Source organism: Merops nubicus, unplaced genomic scaffold (assembly GCF_000691845.1).
Source record: "Merops nubicus isolate BGI_N331 unplaced genomic scaffold, ASM69184v1 scaffold6484, whole genome shotgun sequence".
Taxonomy (NCBI): Eukaryota; Metazoa; Chordata; class Aves; order Coraciiformes; family Meropidae; genus Merops; species Merops nubicus.
This window is the reverse complement of record NW_008604799.1, coordinates 158,892-180,576: the sequence shown is the minus strand read 5'-3', so window position 1 is coordinate 180,576 and position 21,685 is coordinate 158,892. Positions and strand designations below refer to the sequence as shown.

The 21,685-nt window shown below is 38.5% G+C and overlaps 1 protein-coding gene across 1 annotated transcript in view; it reads left to right on the top strand.

Moving 5' to 3' along the window:
* Positions 1 to 3,051: 3,051 nt before the first annotated feature.
* HLCS (holocarboxylase synthetase (biotin-(proprionyl-CoA-carboxylase (ATP-hydrolysing)) ligase)) overlaps positions 3,052 to 21,685 on the top strand; it is a 121,699-nt gene continuing 103,065 nt past the window's right edge. Inside the window, exons 1-4 of the mRNA XM_008939125.1 lie at positions 3,052 to 3,201; positions 7,225 to 7,387; positions 11,088 to 12,031; positions 15,080 to 15,262. Of these exons, the coding sequence (XP_008937373.1) occupies positions 7,336 to 7,387; positions 11,088 to 12,031; positions 15,080 to 15,262 (1,179 nt within the window). The 5' untranslated portion in view covers positions 3,052 to 3,201; positions 7,225 to 7,335. The remainder of the gene's footprint in view (positions 3,202 to 7,224; positions 7,388 to 11,087; positions 12,032 to 15,079; positions 15,263 to 21,685) is intronic.

The following is a 21,685-nucleotide window of genomic DNA, read 5'->3' as shown; positions in this document are numbered from 1 at the left end:
CGCTCTTCACTGCTGTAGCTTGTTGGCTTGGGGAGCGTGTTGAGGACTTTTTACTACGTGCGTGTAAAGCGCAGCTTACCAAAGCTAGTACTAGCACCGGACTAGGAGAACTGCTTAATACGTCCATATTAGTAACGTACTTTTAGCACATGTAAGGCCTTTGCCTAAAAATACATCCTGTGTTTGTGCATTCAAAATTTCTGTCAGAGATTTAAAGTGTAGCAGACTCTCCAAGGGATCGGAGTTGAGCTTTTGGTTACACAGAAGTGCTTACTTCTTCCGGCAGAAAATGGTGTTTCAAACGAGGAAATTGACGTGAACAAGACATTCTGTGTAACTCGCTTTTTCTCAAAGGGACAGCGAGGGAGAAGGGTGGGGTGAGGCTGTGGTAGCCCGAGACAGTGGAAAAATACTGTGTCTGGACAAGTTTCACTTGCCATCTCGTGAAGTAAAACTGAAAGTAAGCTTTCTTCTGACTTGCACATTTAGAAGTGGAAGTCCTGTGGCATCCACCTCCAAATAATCTGAAATATTTACATTAATGCTGGATTTGCCTAAACTTGTCACTAAACAGTAGAATTCATGTGGATAAGAATCTTCTTGATCTCTCCTTTTTGCTGGTGTTTGTATGTGTGTTTGTGGAAGTTATTTCAGTTGTTACATGTTTTACTTAAAGGCATGCTACTGTATTTATGAAATGCTGTTGGCTAGGTGCTACTCTTCAAGAAGCAGAGAGGCTTCAAAAATTCAGTGGGTAAAGAGGATGTTTTCAGTACAGTGAAAATAAGATCACAAATGCTAATGTAGTTTATTAAAAAAATAGTCTTTTCACCATCTAATGGACAGATTATTTAATACTTAAATGTGATGGCAGCAATCTCAAGATCTCTCGCAGTTAAATACTTAATTCACATTTCGATGAAGCTCTTAAAACAAAAAACAAATAGTTGGCCATTTGTTTAGAGAAGTTCAGCCTCAGTTTATTGTTTTCTAAATCACATCTCAACTAACTTTTGCTGTTCTTTGCTCCACTTCTACTCATTCTGAAAGAACTTCTCCTCGGTCCTTGCACAGTAAGCACATTTTTTTTTCTGTCTGCAATGCTGACTGACTTTATGAGCTTGTCTTTTTATTTGTGTTTATTGGAGTTGGGAAGACCTCTGGGCAACTGTAGTTTGTCTTGAAGTTTGGCATAAAATCAGTGTTGTAGTTGAAAATATATTTGTTTCTTAAATGCAAATGGTAACTTTCAACACGTATTGTGGACTCTGAGAATCCTTGTGGAAGATGCCTGCCGCGCTGCACCTTGGTACTGTGGCATATAAGGCCTCTGACCTACCCGCATAAAGATAGTGGCAGCATCACTGTGGAGCTCTCCACATCATCTGTGAACACTGTGAAAAGACAAAGATTAACTAGCATGATTCTTCAGCCTCTAGGAATCTAGCTAAGTTATTTTGCTTTCGAGTCGGTACAACTGCCTCAGGACTGATAATCAGTAACTTCCTTAAGATAAGATACCAGCAAGCCGTAAAGGGGAACCTGTAAAGGTTTTTTTGTTTGATCTTCAATCAAATTGGATGCTTAAGATAACTTAAAGATTGATGACTTCAGTTCACTTTCCTGTGGAAGGTAGCAATGTTTACTCTTGCAGCTTCTGTGCTCAGTAAAGCTAGTTGGATTGGTGATCTGTTACCATGGAATTAATATTACGTGGTCTTATTTTACATGTGGAGTGAGGTACACTTTTAGTGTGCTACAGGGAAATTCTCTTGCATTTCCACATGAAATTAGTGAAGGCGTGCAAAACCTGTGCTTCTGGTATAGCAGTAGCAAAATATCGTTTTCTAATCTTTGCCACTTTTAAAATAATGGCAGAAAAAATTAAGTAAAATGCAATGTCTGCATAAAACTTCATGTAATATGGTGTGGGATCAGATTAGGTATTGAGAAACCTTGAAGTTCTTAAAACTGTTCTTTGGTCTATGCTGATTCCAGCTCTTGTGCTTTATTTGCTCATTTGTGAGGACAAGAGAAGGAACCACTTTTGTAGTTTAATAAAGAAAATGTTTGTGTAATCATCTGCTAAGTGGATAGACTACCTTACAGACAAATTTATTTTGCACGTTATTTCTTTAAACTTAGAGATCCACACTGAATAAGTAATTGTGGTGCAAATGCATAAGAACTTAATATATTTAAATTCTTTCAAAAAATCTTTGAAAAAATATTTTAATAACTTTTTAAAGAATAGGTCCTGCAGTTGTACCTGTGCACAAAATAGAACTCTTTCTGCAGCTGGCTTTACCAAGGAAGTCCTGGAACTTTGTAAATTAGGTCCAAATTTAAACCTGTATAGTATACAGTTCTTGGGTGACCTGTGGTGCACAGGTTGGTTGGTCTTTTTGCAGGGGAGTGTAGAGACAGCGTGTATGACTTAGCAGTGGGACTATGTGTTCCCTGGAGGATTGTTACTCAAGCAGGATGACTCCTGCCTGGGCTGCTGTCTGGCCAGAGGGGGCTGTTGGACTGGCCGGGCGGGCTCTGCTTTCTCAGTCCCTGACAAGTAGCAGACTGTGCCCTAGGGCTACCAGAGCTGAGGCTGCAGGGCTGCGGGTTTGAGTAGTCGGGGGTGGGGGAAGTGGGAAGGAAGGAAGAGGCAGGGTGAACTGCTCTGTGAGTGGGAGAGGAGGATCTGGTCAAATGAGGGGTGTTGCCCATGGCAGAGGGCCCACAACAGTCGGTGCCTATGGCAACAGTGGTCTTGTGGCCCCCTTGCTTGGGCTTTCTTCCTGTACAGTTGAAAGCTGGAATCTGAATTGGCTTCAAAGCTTGGCTGTCGCTTTTAGTTTTCCTTCTGATGTGCTCCTGCTTAACGGTTGAGACCTTTACCCCTTTTATTTCATCTTAAGGAGTGTGCGAGTGGTAGAAACCCTTCATGTAAGGCTGAAGAGACAGGTTTGAATTTAGGCTGGGCATAATTAAAAAATGAGTTATTAAAGCAAATGCTTGCCATACAAACTTATTTTTCTTTCCTGTCTCTTTCAGTTCCTTGATGACTTAAACAGGTGGAGTCTGCTTCTCATTTCTCCTTTTATTTATCCTGATAAGTTACTTAAAGCAGAACATATAGCTTTTGTGACAGAAAGCATTTCAGCTCAGACAGATAATTTGCAGAAGGTACCTGGCACTACAGAAGAGGTAAGTAGTTCTCTTCATTTCTTACTGTAGAAAGTAGTACAGGCGGGTCTTTTAGTAGGTGTGCACCTAAAACACTTGAGGGGAAAAAAAATCAATGGCAGATAGATTTTATGTGTTTAGAATGTTATTTGGAATAAAAAGATAAACCCTTCATTAAAATGAATCACAGTTAATACTCTAGCTCTGTTTGGGTCTTCAACTAGACCCACAGACACTTCATTGAGTTTTTTTAGTATCACACTTCTCTGGCTGTGGGTGGGAACTGGAGGATTCTGTCATGGCTTTGGATAAGGCACGTATGGTTAGATACACTGAATAGGAAAAAAATGCTTGAGAGCTGTCCTACTAAGGCAGATCAGAAATCCATTTGCTCAGTATCCTGTGCCTCAGTAAGAATATACAGAGCAAGCATATGTTAAGATTTCTGAAAAGGTCTCAAGTGTCCAACCAAGTGTTTCTGAAAACCTGTAATTGAAACAGAAGTCTCTCTCGGAAGCTTCCTTTCACTGTGATTTATAAATACAAGTTAAAGTACTGTACATTTGGATAATTTTGTCAATCTGTAGAAGTAAGGCCAAAATCAAGCTTTTAATCCCTTTGCTTTTCTATAAAATGCAGTGGGGGAATGGCAAAGTTTCTTCGTTGGTATTTTAGAAATTGTGTTTGCCTTTTAATCTGTGATACTTACAAAATGCTACTGAGGCATCCAAGGATATAAATTAAAGAAATCTTTAGGGCAAGCATACTTAGAAAATTTTCATGTTCCAGATACTCAGAAATCTCAAAAAAGTGTCTTCTCCGTTACAATCTGTGAAGATGTGGATTTGAAAGATGATTCTAAAGCTTAAACTACTGAATATATAGCATCTCTAAACAGATTATGCATAAAAATTGAATCCCTACCCTATCAAAACTTACTATGAACTTGAGTTAATGTGTCTCTCTCCCCTGAATTTTGTTGGGTTTATAACTTTTTCCTCACATGAGGAATACTTGCTGCCTAGGTGTCTCAGCTTGGATACAGGTCTGAAAGGGGAGAAAGGTTGTAACCTGAAGCAAAAGATAAACTTACATTGCAGGGAGGAAAAATCCAAGCAGTGCAGGTTGTCACAGCTCCTTCCTGAAGGCATTCAGTTGTTGTGTGTGCTGTATGCTCTCCATAGTGAAGATGAGAGAATGGACCTCATTGCCTGCTGGAAAGAGGAGAAATGGAAAGACATGCATGCTAGGGTATCACTGGGAGGCAGTAATAAAACATCTGTCCTGGTCGCTGGGGTACCATGAAATCAAGAGCCCTCACACTAAATAGGCTATGCCACAGGCTGGGATCACCACCTGGCAGCAGTCGATAAGGTGTCTTCCTGAAGGGCCCCTGCCTGGCACCTTAAAGGACCATCTGTCATCCGTGCTTTTTGGCATCAGTTTCAAGCTCCTCTTTGGAGTTAAAGGAAATCTGTCACATAAATAGGTACTTGTGGCCTGTCTGTTTCCTGGATGAGGAACATGCGTTTTCCAGGCCGCTTGTTCACCCCAGCAAAGGACTCCTGGATCATCTCCAGAACACTGGGAGCAAAGTGGTTGGTAAATAGTCTTATCGAACCTGAGCACAGGAGCAGGAGGACGGGTTGGGAATGGGTGCAATTCCAGATTTGTGCCTGCAGTAATAATTTTTGGTACCTTCACCCTCCATGGAGGTCAGTTCTAGAACAGAGCATGCTTTTGGGGCATGTTAGTCATTGCCCTCTGGAGGAATTATGTCCATGTGAAGTGCTGCATTAGGCAAAAGCATTATCTCCATGAAGCTCAAGTGTGAGGACTGGAAGCACTGACAGCTTGTTGAAAACTGAGACGTTTTCTGCTGAAGTCTTCTGACTGTTTCCACTGTTCTTGTTTCCTTGGCACACAGGAAGTACCCACATTCGTTGGTTAGTAAATGTTTTTATGGCCTTTGATGTAAGACTGTGGAACCCATCCATGTGGGCCTTACTTCTGGGTGATAAACTAGATGTGCTCTCTGTGTTGTCTCAGAGTGCACATGGAGAGTGCTGGTCCCATTCACATAGAAGGCTGAGGGAGATTATTTTATTCACTTCATTTTTTTTTTTTTTTCCTTTGTGCAGAGAGGTCCACACAAACATCTGAGTTGAAGCTCTAGCCTGTTGCTCTTTTGGGGCTTATTGTTCAGTGGAGGTTTTTTTAATCATCTTGGTTTTGTTTGCATTTTCTTTAGAATGGATTAAAATGCATTCTTATGTATACATTAATAATTAATTGGATTTGTTAAGCTCAAAAGTGATAGTCCAGGCAAAAGACTGAAACTCTTAAAAAGGAAGAGGACTGCTGTTTGATATTGTTCATTGTTCTTCACTCAAGGCAGTTGGTTGGTGCAATTCTGGGTTACTTGGCCACAGACTTCCCCAGTGGCAGTGGGGTGAAATCTGATTGATGCTTCAACTACAGTGATTCAAATTTACCAGGGTCTGGTATAGGTATATTCTGGAAGGAGATTTTGTCCTTCTTCAGGACTGGTCAATACTAGTGTGTCCAGAAATATGTTCTGTGACTTTAGAGCTGGTATTTCTTTGTGGTACAGTCATGGAGATGAGCTTTTAGAAGGTCCTGGAGCCTGTTGTTGCTTTTAGTAGTGAGCGGTTGTTATGTCCAGGAGTTCAGGACCGAAGTGATAGATCTGTCATGAATTTGAGGGCTGGCTTTCACCAGCTGTGTGTTCTACTGTGGCTTGTTTGAAGCTGTTATTTGCTCTTGTGTTACAGAGTTGGAGTTTAACCCATAAGTTAAGGTGTGCAGCTGACCTTGTGGTAAAGACCAACATGCTGCTGTGCATCTTTTCCTCTTCTAGATACTGAGTTTGTTCATGAAGGTTTAGCATAGGTGATGCATCAGAAGATACCCAGCCAGTTTTTCTGTTAGGTATCCAGAAGCCACCAATGTGAGTATGGACTGGATGGTCTCATTTAATCAGAGGCTTTCTTTGAGGATGACATAGAAAGGAGACGTGACCATTAAGGTTGTATGAAATCTCAGTTTCTTCATGTTCCTGTGGGAAATACTGTAAAATCAAAAGCTGGAAATAGTTTCATTTGGATATTATGTAAACCTCTTAACTGCAGTAGATAAAAGGTAAATTTAGCTGATAGTCTAATAAAGTTATGAGCATGTAAAATATCCAAGAGCTCACTCTCATTTTGTGTACTCAAAAGAAGTGGTTTTTCTTACTGTGTTTGATCAGTGTGTTACATTTTGTGTGTAGGAAGAAAAGGATGAACTTTATGAAAGTGGTTTGGTGATGACAGCTTCAAAGTGCTGGAGCTGCTCTGTGGGAACTGTGCTTTGTCTCCCAGTATATGGACCACATTACGTGGCAAAGGTTCATTTTTTTTAGGCCATGAAAACAAGTGGTGCTCATTGTCTCTAAAACTGCCTTCAGAGGAGAACAATTGTTTTTTGTCCTAAAGAGGATGAAGGCTTTGGTGTCATCCACACAATTTTTACTGAAATTGAGTGCCTTATGTGATTTTTGCTTTCAAAATGGCCTGGTAGATCATGGTGTCAATAGTCCGAATATGGTTTTGTTAGGGACTGTTGTTTTATAAACATAAGGCTTAAAAAGGTCATTTTCAGTTATGAGTCAGCAGACAGATGTGTCGTCTTTATTAATGTGCCCACCTTTCAGAAGGAAACCAAAACTCTTCACTTTTCCTCTACTTGTGGCTTTTATAGTTAAAAAACTTGGATCTCCAAAATAGTACAGTTGTGTAGTTTGTGTTAAGTACTTTCTTTAAAATTAATTCCAGTCTCTGGGTTTGCTGTTTGTGCTGTTCTGGTTTGATAATGTCCCTCTGTTGGCTCAGCCTCCTGTTCTGGTTTTTAATAGCAGAATCCTTTGGGAAGGAAGGGTAAGTTTTATTTTCAGTTCATCTTGCAGACCGATAGTACTATTAGTATTTTGAAATTTTTCTGTGACATTTTAAAACTGAAAAACATGCATATGCTTTTTTCTAGATTGTGAAGTGGTCAGACTATTGTTCACCATTGGCCTATAAACCTGGTGAGCCCTATAAGTTAATTGCTGAAGCAAGTGTAGATAATTTCAGTAGCCTTGGAATAGCATTCATGGAAGACAGGCTTCAAATGGATAATGGCATGGTGCCACACAAGATTGTTTGTAAGTATCTTAAAAAATTGTTTTTTTTATGGTAGAACATGTTTGTTTTATTGTAATTTTATGGATGTCTTTATACCTATATAAAAACCCCTTGCTTTTATTTTGACACAATGTTTTCTTCCTGTTGTCATTCTAAGCAGTTGATCACTCTGTAGGAACACCATATTTTATATGGAATACTGTCCAATAGAGAGATCCTTAAAAAGTTAGACCGGTTTTTGAATGAGTTTCTCTCGTTATAGAGTGTCTTACACAACAACAGAAATAACAGAAAAACAGATCAAAGATTTTAGGTAAATGTTCTCTTTTTTTCAGATACAAAATAAATGTGTATTCAAAGCTAAACATAAGTGGAGAACAGTTGCTGTGACTTGTGCATCTTAACCCTTTAGATCATTGAGAGAAAAGCTCACAGATGTTTTCTAAACAGGGAGATGGATAGCCAGGTGAAGGAGGATGGTGTCATTGATAATTGAATTTTTCATTTTTGGTGGATGCTTTATTTTTTTTATGGGGTGAGTTTAATGGTATCAAAACTGTGAGCCATTGTGTCCTCATTAGTTTAATAGCTTCAGCTAAGACAGGGATGGAGTTCGTGGCTAATTCCACAGAGAGAAGGAAATATCTGTACTTGCACTTTTAAGACCATTCTTAAATGGAATTGTTGTCTGGGCTATAGGAGGTTTGAGCTTCGCCTCCCTTTGCTGCCTGAGATTTGAACTTTTTTTCTGGCACTGTCCTAAAAGTGGCATATTAAGCAATCTGTAGGGAATTGTAGAGTAGTAGGCTGTCAGGAGTAGAGCCACACCATTCCTCCCCCAGCAAAATTCTCATTTCTTCCTGCCTAATTATGTCTTCTTGACTGTGTTTTATGTTTTCTTGGCTGTGTTGATAGAACTGTGGGTCATGTAGAATAATAAGATAATGGTTTGGGCGATTAAAAAAAAACTCCACCTCCCCCAGAAAGGGTTTTTGTTTGGTTTGGTTGTGGAGTTTTTTTGTTTTCTTGTGTATTTTTTTTTTTTTTTTTTTTAATGTAGATTATAGTGCATTGGCAGAAGTCAGGGAATGACAAAATCGAGAACTGTTCCAGTGGGACAGGGTAGGAAAATGCTTACGGTCACAGAATTGTGGAATGGTAGGGGTTGGAAGGGACCTCTGGAGACCATCTAATCCAACCCCCCTGCTAAAGCAGGTTCTCCTAGGGCAGGTTGCACAGGAATGCATCCAGCTGGGTTTTTAATATCTCCAGAGAAGGAGATTCCACAAGCTCTCTGGGCAGCCTGTTCCAGTGTTCCCTCGCTCTCACAGTAAACAAGTTTTTCCCTATATGCAGATGGAACTTCCTGGGTTCCAGTTTGTGCCTGTTGCCCCTTGTTGAGTTGCTGGGCATCACTGAAAAGAGTCTGTCCCCATCCTCTTGACACCCACCCTTTAGGTATTGATAAGCATTGATAAGATCCTCTCAGTGTCTTCTCTTCTTCAGGCTAAATAGCCCCAGGACTCTCAGCCTTTCCTTGTTAAGAGGGAAGTTCCGGTCCCCTCATCATATTTGTAGCCCTCTGCTATACTCTCTCCAGTAGTTCCTTGTCTCTCTTAAACTGGGGATCCCAGAACTGGACATGGTTCTTCCAATGTGGCCTCATTAGGTCAGAGTAGAGGGGGAGGAGAACCTCCCTCAACCTGCTGGCCATACTCTTCTTAATGTACCCCAAGATACCATCGGCCTTCTTGATGACAGGAGCATACTGCTGGCTCATGGTGAACTTGGCCACCAGGACACCCAGATCCTTTTCTGCAGAGCTTCTTTCCAGCAGGTCAACCCCTAACCTTGGCTTGTGCATGGGGCTGTTCCTCCCTAGATGCAGGACCCTACACTTGCCTTTTTTGAACTTCGTGAGGTTCCCCTCTGCCCAGCTCTACAGCCTGTCCAGGTCTTGCTGAATGGCAGCACAGCCTTCTGGTGTGTCAGCCACTCCTCCGAGTTTTGTGTCATCAGCAAACTTGCTGAGGGTACACTCCATTCCTTCATCCAGGTCCCTGATGAATACATTGAACAAGACTGGACCGAGTACTGATCCCTGGGGAACTCTGCCAGCTGCAGGCCTCCAGCTAGACTCTGCACCACAGATCACAATCCTCTGAGGTCTGTCATTCAGCCAGTTCTCAGTCCGCCTCATTGTATCTGATCCATTCAGTTGTTGTTGGAATAGTACTGTTGATCTCCATCCTCCTCACAAATGTATCTGATGTGAAACTCCATCTCGTGGTGCTGTTCTGCAAAAATATGCATGCAAGGAGGGGATGGAAGCTGAGAGAGTGCCCCAGGTTTTTTTGCTTTTCAGGATGTTTTCTCACTCAGTGTGCTGCAGTTACTGTGTGCATGCTAGAACTGCTCCAGGAGAGCAGGCCAATGGAGACTGCTGATGGAATAGCATAGAGGCTGGTAGCTGTGAAATTGTCCTCAGATATGAAAATGTCTTGCTTCAAATTCTGCTCCCAGTTAGGCAAAGAGGACGTTGTTTGAGGGGAATGCAAGTATTACTAAGCAAAGAAAGTGATTGGTCTTGGATCTGGTGTATTGTGAGTCAGTTGACTATTTTGTTAATCAAGCTTCTCACTGAATCTGTTTGAGAAATCAGAAACAAAATCATAGTAAGTTTATTTGGCCTTACAGGAGTGGAGAGGGATTCAGTAAAAATTTGCAGACTTTGATTTGAAATATTACTGAGCCAATATCATGGCTCTACAGCTGAAAAAAACAAAAACAAACAAACAAAACCTTAATGAGAAGTATTTTTTCTCTCCTCTATCTCTAGTTAGTTTTCTCTGCAAGTTTCACACTGACAATAATAATCTTTGCCCTTCTTTTTTCACTTGTACTCACTGGAAAATTTTTATCTTTTCATTTCCATCCTTTTTGGAGGGAGAAAGGGGAAAGTTTTACCAGCTCTACCTATTTGCTAGTTTTCCCTTGGATTCCTAGCTCCCAAGCCTTGCTGTCGGTGCGTAAGTCTCCCCTTCTGCAGACTGAAGGCAGTTCAGATTTTTTTTTTTTTTTACTCCCTTCTATTTGTGCCAAACTTTTATTTGCAGACTTCAGCAATGCAAGGGACGTGGCTCAATCGATCTTACCCAGTATCATCACTTTATTAGCTTATTTCAAAATAATTTATTCCAAAATAGCAGCAAGTGATTTTGCACCCTGCCGTCCTTAAGCAACCAGTACTTTTGGAAAAGTACTTCCTTTGCTTCATTTTGTCCTTTGCTAGGGGCAAAGAGAGAGGGAAAATAACAAGCTGACAAGGTGGTGCATTTATGAGAACATCTTCACGCTCCCACTCATAGGCTGTTGTTCCATTAAGAACAGATCTGCAGCCATGTTTTGGTTTTGTGCAAATATGTTTGCACTTGCACTAAATGCTTGTTTAAATGTGCCTTGTAAATATCGAGTTTTGTGTTCTCAGTCAGACTTTCCAGAATCAAAGAGTCATTAGAGTAAATGACTTGTATTATGAGTGCAAATTTATTATGTTCTTGGCAGGCAGTAGGATTTGGTGTGTCAAACAAGTGAAATTCTCACTATTATACATGATTTGTACTGAAATGAAATCTAAATTCCACTATGGTAGTGATATTCATCATAACTCTTTTAAGATCATCTTTATAACCCTTTTTTCTTATTCTTTAACTCTTCCAGCTGTCCATTTACAGGAATCTGCTCTGAAAGAGTTGGCACAGGTGGCACCATATGTAAAAGAGCAAAGTGTAAGCAGTACACAGGTGGATGAAGTAACTCCTACTGCTACTTCTAGGACTAAATTGGGATTAGGAGTAGCTGAGTCTGCAGGACAAGGTGAAGAGGGGAAATCCAAGCTACAGGAAGACAGTGAGCAGGAAGATGAATCCAGCACTATATCTGACAAAGAGGCAGATGCTGAAGAACATCATCACTTGCACCTTTCCAGCTGTCGTGAATGCCTGCAACTTGAAAACAGTACTATTGAATCGGTCAGATTTGCCTCTGCAGAAAACATTCCAGAACTTTCTGATGATTGCAACAGCAAACTGGAGGAGAAGAATGACGACTATCTAGAAAGAGGAATAAAGAGAGTAAACCTTGCTGGAAAGCCCCCCAATATATTGATTTACCTTGGCTCTGAAACTGCAGAAGTAGAGTTTGAGCAAGTAAAATCAATCCTTCAGGAATGCATTGATGCAGACAGCTACACCATTTATCAGCTGCATGAGGAACAAGTTCTGAAAGCTCCATGGGTTGATAATTCACTGCTGTTGATCGTTGCCACAGAGAAGCCCATTTCTGAAGAGAATCACAAACAGTTTATGAAGTTTTTGTCTAAAGGTGGAAAGATTCTAGGGTTTTCCTCATCTTTTACATTTAATGGCATACAAATAAAGAGAAAAAACAAACTGAAGAAGACCGTTCATGAGGTGGTGGTCTCTAAAATGGACAGCACTGAAATTAAGTTAAATCTTTTGGTCAGTGGCTGTATTTTTGAGGAAGTGATGAAGGAAGATACCAACAAAGTGAAGACATTGAGTCGATTAAATAATGCTGATAAAGATATAGTTATTGTTCATCTGACTTACGGAGACAGTGGAGGGGAAGCCATTCTTTCTCAGGTACGGTGTGTACAGAAGCATTCGTTTACTTTTTGTTGCGTGATGTTGTGGTATACTCAAAAAAAGTTCATTTGTTCCCATTTCATGCTCTTGGAGATGCTTGTCAAGGGGAGGTATGGATGGATGTCCCAGGCAATGCACAAGGGCTCTGAATAGAGAATGGTTTTCACTTGATCTGCAGGAAGCTTAAAGAATGGTAGGGGATGTCCCTGCTGTTCTAATACCTTGTTTTCATCAGGTAGCCGTGCACATGTAGATCATACAAGATCATGGCATGTGGTAGAACAGAGTAGATTTGCATGGCAAGCAAGCATCTTCAGGAGCAAAGCTATCCTTTTCTGCCTGCTAGAAGTTGTGCAGTGACAAAACTGCATTTTGCAGGTTTTGGGAGGTAGGAACATGAAGAGCCAAGCTGTTGGTGGACTTGGAGTGAAAGCTTATACTAACAAAATAAAAAAAGAGACATCCTTACAAAAATAAGGATTATAGTGAAACAGAGAGCCAGGAAAGGATGTAAAATATACCTTGCAAGAAACTGGAAAGATGTCTCCTCTGTATCTTAGTATTGTGAATGAAGTGAACTGTTTTATGGTTTCTTTAGCAGTATTTTTATGAAGGCTAATTTCTAGAAGGATGTTAGGTTTATGATGTTAGCCTTGCTTTTCTGTCATTTAAAAAGCCCCTTTATTCAGTCAGAATGCATTTTTTCTATTTACTGTCAAAATTTAAAATTCTAAAACTTGTTTTTAAATTTCTAAACCTTGACATGTTTTCTGTCAGTAATGTATGCTCCTAATCTAATTGGGGGTCAAGAGGAGGAGGGAGGAAGAATCTAGTCTGATGGAATCTTGCTTTTTTTTTTGTTTGCTAAGTTTTCCTTTGGGCTTTAAACTTTTCATTGCCTACAGTGTAGAATGAGCCAAAATCTTATTCATTCCACTTCAAAATAATAATATCACAGCAAATAGGTATCCCTCCAGTGTCATGGTATTGCAATCTCTGTTAAAAATGCCCAACAAGCAAACAAAACCCACACCTTCTCAAAAAGTTAAACAATGGATAAATTCATGTGTTCATAATCTTTTTTTGTTATTGTTACTCTCTGTCTTCCTGCATAATGGGTGAGGAAGCTTCCGTGGCTGTGTTGAAGGTAAATGTTGATCAATGATTATTTCAATGCTAACAGATACCTGGCTAAAGTTTGGAGTGATGGAAAGGCTGATAAGAGGTGCCATTAAGTTTAGAAAATAAGTCTATGCCTCAGAAGTATTCATCCACCTGGGTGTATAACCTGTCTTATTAAATCTAGAGGATATTCAGCCATTTCCTACTAAAAGTTATAAAGTGAACCTGAAGGCAGCTTGCACATTTTGAGTTAGCCTCAGTAGGAGCCAAGGTAAACACTTTCTTTTCAGCATGGTTTTTCACAATTATATCACTTTCTTTACTCTCTCTGCTTTCAGTCAGCACAGTGAGAGAAGCAGAGCAGGAGTATTTATGTAGATGAGACGTAGAACAGAGACATAGCTGGACAAAATTTGTGAAAGGTTCTGGGACCTATTTCTACCTGTATTTGGTTGAAGGAGAACTTCTCAAGAGCCCAGAGCACTCAGATTTAAGTGCTTACATATCAGGTAGCATACATTCTTCTAGCAATAACATAATTCAGAAATATTCATACCATTTCTTAAAAGTGTTTTTGTCTCTCATCAGTTTAGCGTATTAAATTTGCTAGTTTATTGGAAACTCTGTTGTACATAGTAGAGTGTTTATGGCTTTATGTAGGAAGCTTTGCCACCCATGTGCTGTAGGCTTGTACTAGAAAATTGATTAGATACTGCTGCTATCCGTTTCTGCAAGTTCCATGGTAAAACCTGCTTTGCTATACCCTTTAAATTGACCCTTCTGCTGCAGTAAAACTTAATACTGCAGAGGTTTTCCCCAGAAAAAGGGCATTACAGTACAGCTTCAAAAATCAGATTAAAAGGATTAGTGTGTCATTTTATAATTTTAAATGACTTCCAGTCTGGATTTGAAAAGCCTTATTGTTTTCTCTTCAGGGGACTGACAGTGACGTCAGCCATTAAATATTCTGTCACAGACTTGCTTCTCTTTTTTCTGTGCTCTTGTTTCCCCCTCACCCCATTTCAACATATTTCTCCAAATTTCGGTAAAGTAGATCAGATGTGAAAGATGAAGAACATCATTAAAATGTGCAAAATTGGAGAAATTAACAAAAATAGTAGCTCATGAATTTCAGTAAATGAATATGCCTGTAGTGGGATAAAAAGGCTTCTAAATATCTTGGAACACTTCTTATTAACACAAGACAAAACCCACCAAACACAAAAAACCACATAGGGAAAAAAACACCCGAAACCAACCAACAAACAAAAACAACAGAAAGGAGATCTAGAAAGGTGGTTTTTTTTTTCTTCTTCTTCTTTCATTTCTACTTTTAACCATCTGTTTCAGCCCTGAGAATCAATTCTCTACAAGGTAGTGTACTGAGGTTCTTAGCTCTCTTTCAGAGTAATTTCTTTATCTGCACTGATTGCCACTTAATTCATGTGACACAGTAAAAACTTGCTCAGCCTGACTTCTACATATCTTGTGCAACCTCTGATAAATTCAATTTTAATGTAATTCTGCTCTTGTACAAGCCAGAATATGACCAATACTGCTGTTGGTTCAGGGTTGCTAGCAGACATGGAAAGCAGAAGATGACAATTAAGTTAATAAATACAAGAAGGGATATTTTTTGTAGGCTTCAGAGAAAATTGTAGTGTACTTGCAATTGTGATCCCTGAATCAGAAACTATAAATATATAGGTATTCCCTAGTATATGAGGATAATAAAGCCCTACTTGTGTAGGTATGGTGAAGACATGAGAAACTTAAGTTGCACTAGTACCACTGGATAGTTCAGCAACCACAGTCTGGACAAAGCTGCTTTTGTGCTTCTCTCCATGTCATGCTAAAATGTGTAATACCAACAAATTTTATTTCTTTTTTTTTTTTTAATTCCCTTTGTACATATCCTGTCAGGCGCACTTGGAACTGGATATCAATTCTATGGATGTCAAAACTGAAGAGGATTTTAATTTGCTTAAGATAAGCAATAGCAAGAGATATGAAATTCTCAAGGAGATCCTGATATCACTTGGCCTGCGTTGTGAATTAAGTGAAATTCCTATGTTAACACCTAGTTATCTTCTCTCTTCTGATGAGGTAAGGCTTCTGCTTACATTTCAGTACCCTACAGGACAAATTCAGTGTTCACTTAAATAGACCCTGTTTCATAAGTGGTATTTTTGTTTGGAGAGGTTTAGGTATGTATTACAGGTAAGCAAAAGGTTTAATTTCTACTCTGTCACTATTTTGTTACCTGCTGGTAGTAGTTTTGAATTTAACCACGGGGAAATTGTGCAGGATTATCTTTTCAGGTATATTTGCTGTATTTTTGTTAAGAACTTCTATGCTTATGTTCATGGTTCTGCAGTGTCACAACACAAGGCTGTGGTAATCTACAGAAAGAACTTATTTATAAGACACGATTCGTTTGTCTTTTAAAATGAGGCAGAAAGTTCTGTATAGGCTGGCAACAAAATATCAGACCAAAATGATGGGGAATGGTGTAGCAGACCAAAACTGAAAGTGAGTAAGGGAGAGTGTGATTACACAATGAAGAGCTTTATTCTTCAGGATATTGTAATATTTCGTGGAAATAGAATAGCTTCTTGTGATTCAAATAGCTGTCTTCTCAATTTGAGACTTTGCTATGCTAAGAAGAATTGTGAAGAACATATGAAGCAGTATTTTTAACTTTTTTTAGAATTCAGCTTGACTTCAAATAATTGAGAACCATATGATGTTGACCTGAAGTGGTGAAGCAGTAGGTGATTAAAAAGCTATTCAGATTACTCAGGCTCTTTGAGGTTGTTGTTTCCAACCCATATAGTGCTATTGGTATTGCTCTTACCACGTTTGTCTGATTCCTGCTCCTTTACTGTACCACCATTGCATTAGCACAGAAATGAGGTATCTGTCTTTAGGAGAACTCAGCTGTGGAAGCTCCTCCTTGGATGCCAGTTTCCAGCAATGTCATATGTAACTTCCCTTTTTGGCTACAGGATCAATCAATGAACAAAGTGACATATTACAGCTGAATGCTTTTCAGTAACTTGGATGATATTTTACATTGTACTTTTCAAAACACTGTTCATCAAACTGGAAGGTGGGTATGATAAGCATTGCACAATTTATAGATTGGGAATATGTGATGTGTGACTTCATTGTATGGCAGGCAAGTCAGGAGCAGATCCAGGCAAGCTGACTAAAATACTATCATTAGGTGTATCTGTGAATTCAAATCTGCTTTTTTTTTTGTGTGTGTTTCACTGCCAAAACTTCCTACTCGTGCCTTAAGTAACGCCCTTGTATAGCAGCTCAAATGAGGTAACAATTTTTGATCAAAATTAGGCAAAATGCAGAGATTTTTTTTTATTCCCCTTGAGTGATCACCCTTTCACATGTGCCAGACTCTGCCAGATCCATCTCCACTTCACAATGATGAAAATACTGTTGGAAGTGCTTCTGTTCAGCCTTCTGCTTGAAGCATTTTATGCAATTTATAGCTGTTGATGCTTTATTATATTGTCTGGTGCTACAAAGAAGTTTTTGGCTCTGTCATTCTTTTAGCTCTCTGAAGTAGTTACAGGTTGTTATTTAATCACTCCTTGGCCTACTCTTTGCCACACTGAGTGAACCTGGCTTCCTCATCCTCTTCTTACAGATTCCTATAGGAATCCTAACTACCAATTCCTTGTATAAGCTGAAGTCTGCTTTCCCAAGAGCTACCTCTACTGCTTTCCTTCTCAGCCATCCTCCAGATCTCGTATTCTTACGGTTGCTACAGCCAATGCTGCTGTCTCTGAACAAATAAGAAACCAGTTCTTCTCTGTCTGAGAGCAGTAAATTCACAAGAATTGGTTGTCTATTTGTGTGACAGTTGTAGAGACAAAACTAAACCCCCATTTAGCTATTCTGACTAATATTAAATGTGCTCTATACAGAAGACTTGTCATTTATTGAACTCTTCCTTTTATTGGTCTCTTCCTTCACTCTTTTTTAGTGATTGTTTCTTTCCTATGCACTTGCAATTTTCAAACACTCCATGAATAAAAAATTATCCAATGTCTACCCAAACTTGCCATCTAGTGGCATGTTAGACAGTTGCAAGCCATCTATCTTTTTGCAACGTGTATTGTAGAGTTAAAGTTTATACCAAAATTATTTTTTTAATATTGTTTTTCCACAGTTTGGGTTTTGTTGGATTTCTTTTTTTTTTAATGGTAGCTTTTCCAGGTTGGTGGGCATAGTCATTGTTTCAATGTCTTTTGCTCTGGCTGTGACACACTTCTAGAATATTGTGTGAAAGGAAGTCACATTTTGTGTGTAAAAACTACAGTTAAGAATGAAGAGACAGGATATTAAAGTAAATAAGGAATATGTAACCGTTCAGCTTTCTAACAAGTTATTTATTTTTCTCCATGCATCATGTTCTACATAGATCTTCTTGCTTTCCTAGAAAGCAAGGAGATAGCAGAAATGTCCCTGATAGGTGAATAATTTGAGGAAATACTTAAAGTTGTTTGAGATCAGAGTGTGTATGTTGTACTGGAAATGGAAGAAATTATCTTGCAAGCTATAGTACTCTTGAACTTCCTTCTTTTTTAATCACTGTTTGTATGGAGAGCTTGTCCAGTCAGCTCACTGGTGAGGTGGTGGATAGTATATTCCTTCCCTGAGAGATTATCAAGTAATGCTCCTTGCTAGCAAGTTATTTTTGGATGATTTTCTTATGCTGCACTGTAATAGGAAATGTCATAATGAGTCAACTAGTGATCAAGCAAGTTCAATGTCCTGCTAGCAGTTTCACAAATGAAGGATGGCAGATGCTCTTCTTGTTTTTAAGAGTTGACAATTCATTAACGGTTCCTCACCCCCAAACTTGAGGTTGCATCTGCATTATGTTCAGAATCCACTGGTAGACCTAATCTTGTCAGATTTTTCTAATTAATTTTAGAAACTACAACCTCCTTTTGCTTATGTGGAGAAAATAATAATTGATTTTGCTCTGCATGTTCTGTTCCATTAAGAAAAAAAGATTCCTCTCGCCCCCCAACCTTGTTTTTAAATTCTTTAAATTTAAAGTGCTGGTTTGGTTAGTTTTTACTTTGCAATCTGTAACCTTCAGTTTTCAATAGAGCTGTACCCTATTCTGTGTGATCTCCTTGGTTTCTCTTCTGAAGCGATAGAGGAGAAAAGAACTTTAATCAGACTTGTCATCTACTAAATTGTGGCCATCAGATAAAACTTTCTCAGCTTTATTATGTGAAGAAATTGCATATTCTGTCTTTTCCTCTGCCAGAAATTCCTGAACAACTGGAGTCTTTTTGCATTATTCTTGAGATGCTGTTAATAATCCAGTCAAATCTTTTATGATGATTTGTTATAAATTTGAGCATTAAGACTTTCAGATCTTCCTGTCTGCTCGCTGGTTCTTGGACAGTGCCTTTTACAATGTAATTTTTAGCTGCTTCTGAAGTGTGGATTGGAGTTATATTTTTTCTTTTTTCTCTTTAAGATTCACTTTTAAGTTTTAGTTTCCAGTTTATGTGGTTATCAAGTATCTTAAAATCACAGTCTTACTACATGGATTAAAAAAGACAATGAAATGGGAGAAAACTGGCATTAGCCTTCTGAAAATCAGTATACCTTTAGAATTTTGGGAGACAATTTCTTTAATTCCTTAAAAGTGCTAATTCTGGGGAGAAGAGTTGAATCTTGACTTCAAGTGTCCAGGATTTCATATATGTTATCTATTACTTTTTTTTAAGTTTGTGTGTTTTAAAAGCTCAGGGCTAGCTTGATGTGTGAAGAAATAAGCGAAAGTATAATTAACTTACACATAATTAAATTTCAGTGTAGTGTCCTTTTCTCTGAAAAAAAAAAAAAAGACTTGGAAAGGCAGATGTTAATATTTCATCAGGAGTTCTGGACTTTGTAATGTACTTTTTGCCTCTGACATATGAAAAGAAAATTTTAGTTTAGGATGGAATGTAGGAGACTTGGGAAGAAATATTTAAACCTTGACAGAAGTTATGTTGAAAATTACACAATTAAATTTTATCACTGGAGAAAAATGCATTAGGAATGGGGTGGTCAAGCTTTTAAAAAAGTGATATATTGACTGCCTATGGCTTAGACACACTAGTTTTATACTGCTGATACTGCTCTAAAGCAGGTGGAGATTTCCACCTGTGTTATATTCAAGTTGGAGATAGAATGAGTTGGAGAATGTACTAAATAAGCACCGAATCTCATTTTAGCTGTTGAATATCTTGTTAAATGACAGAAGTTAGATCATTTTGTTACCACTGTTGAGGTAACAATATTTAGGTTACTTGCCAGTAGAAAGTTAAAATATTGGATTGAGATGTCAAACTAGACAATACAATTTCTTAAATTTTTGTGTGTGTTGCCATTACTGCTGTGATAGATTCCCATGTCTTGGCGATTTTCCATTTCACCTTTTTAATTTTTTTTTTCTGGGTTTCTTCTGTTCACCTGGCATTTTCTGAGAAGTGTCCACTGCCTTCACCAGTGTAAGACTGAAATTCTGATAATATTATGGTTTGGAATTCAAATAAACCCTCTAGTATCTGAATAATGGAAGATAATATGTTATGAGATCTTACGCTAGTATCTGAATAATGGAAGATAATATCCATCTGTTATGAGATCTTACATGTAGAATTATGCTAGTCAATCATCAGCTAGTGCTCACTGATGTTGATACTGAATGATTGCTGTGACAGCTACCACTTTTATTCCTGATATCCTTTCCTGTAAGAAGAGTATAAGGTAGGAGGTCTGGAAAGTGACAACCCCTGAGGTAACTCTTTCGTCACAAGACTTTTTCCATAAGGTTTGCAGTTATGGTTTGCTTCACGTACACAGCTATGGACTTTTTCAAATTGAGTCAACTGGGAAAAGTACCTATTATATTGATGCAGTGTTACAACAACAATTAAGGCATTGTTTGAACCAAGATTAATATAATATGAAAAGCAAGTTCCTGGGTTTTTTAAAAGTTTAGTTAAATCTGCACCATTTGTTGGTGTTCAGTGTAATTTGAGAGACAAGTACAGATACTGAAACACAGAACTTTTTCTTTTCCTCTTTCTGTGAACTCATGTACAGCAGTTAAGCGAATTGTAGACTTGCACATTGCTACAAAAAGAAAATTCAGTGTCACTGTGGTGCAGGGTGAGCTGAAAAGTGTTGAAACAAATGGTGATCACGGTAAGCCTGTTGTCTGGCGCCCATATGTTCAGTGGCAGCTTCAAGCATAGAGATCTGATTTTTTCTGCAGCTTTGCCTTTGAACACTCAAATATTTACTCTTTCACATCGCCATCTTAAAGTATAATTTTTCAGATATAAATGCTAGGATTGTATTTTATTTTATTGCCATAATTTTCAGTGAAAAATCTTCTAGGTTTCAAAACCAGAATTCACTCCTTGAAGATTTGTCAGAACAGTGATTATTTTCATTAGGAGGTATATTACACTCACACTGTTGCTGATCTGAAGCCTCTTAAACTTGATTACTAACTCCTCAGGCTGTATTAGGCCAAGTCGCTGTTTTCAAAATCTTACAATGGATGGCAGCCAAATGATGAAATGTAATCTGTCTTCATTACTTCAGCTCAGCTACTAACTGTCTTTTGAAGAGTACATCCTTCCAGACTCATAAACACTCAATACAAACATATTGCCTGAAGCTTGAAGTTGAGACTTTTAACTCTTGTTTATTTGAGGCAGAAAGAATAATTTAGAAGTACAATTGAATGCACCTCTTGGGTTTGAAACTTAACCTTTAAAGGACACTGAGATACAGAACACTCTGCTCACAGGGGTAATGCAGTGTGAAGACAACTTTTTGTATTTGAATAACTCAGTACACTACAGCACAATTAGAATTCAGTTGGACCAAATTTACTTGTCTTGAGCTCCAGTTTTGATTCTGTGATGGCATCGGCTGTTTTTAAATTCCAAGTCCATTATGTCAGCAGAGAGCATGGTGTTACTTTATCCTGAATAAAATCTTTCTTTGAGGATGGGAAATTTGAACTCTCAGCTAACACTGTAATGAACCTTGATTCAGGAGACATTTTGAGACAATTGGTTCTGCAATATTTCCATGCATGTTCATGTGTATTGTAGAACTTGAGATTCAACTGGGAAACTTCAGAATTTTAAAACAATTTCCAGTACCAAAACCAGGGATGGTTTTACTGAAACTTCAAAGCCTTTTTTTAATTGCTATCCAAGTTTTCGTGCTTAAAAGTGAACCAAAAATGTATAAACTACAAAATAGATAAGACTTGCTTATTTTGTCCTGTGATCCTCAAAGTGTAGGCATCGTCTCTGCCTTTTTAGCCAGTAGGACAAAAAGCAAGAGCTCTTTAAAGGTGTTCATTCCAGAAAAGAAATTTGGTCTTTGCTAAAGCTCAGAAGTAACCTGAGAGCTGAGAAAAACATTGAATGAAAAGCACACCAAGAAAGAGATAAAAAAGGATTCTGT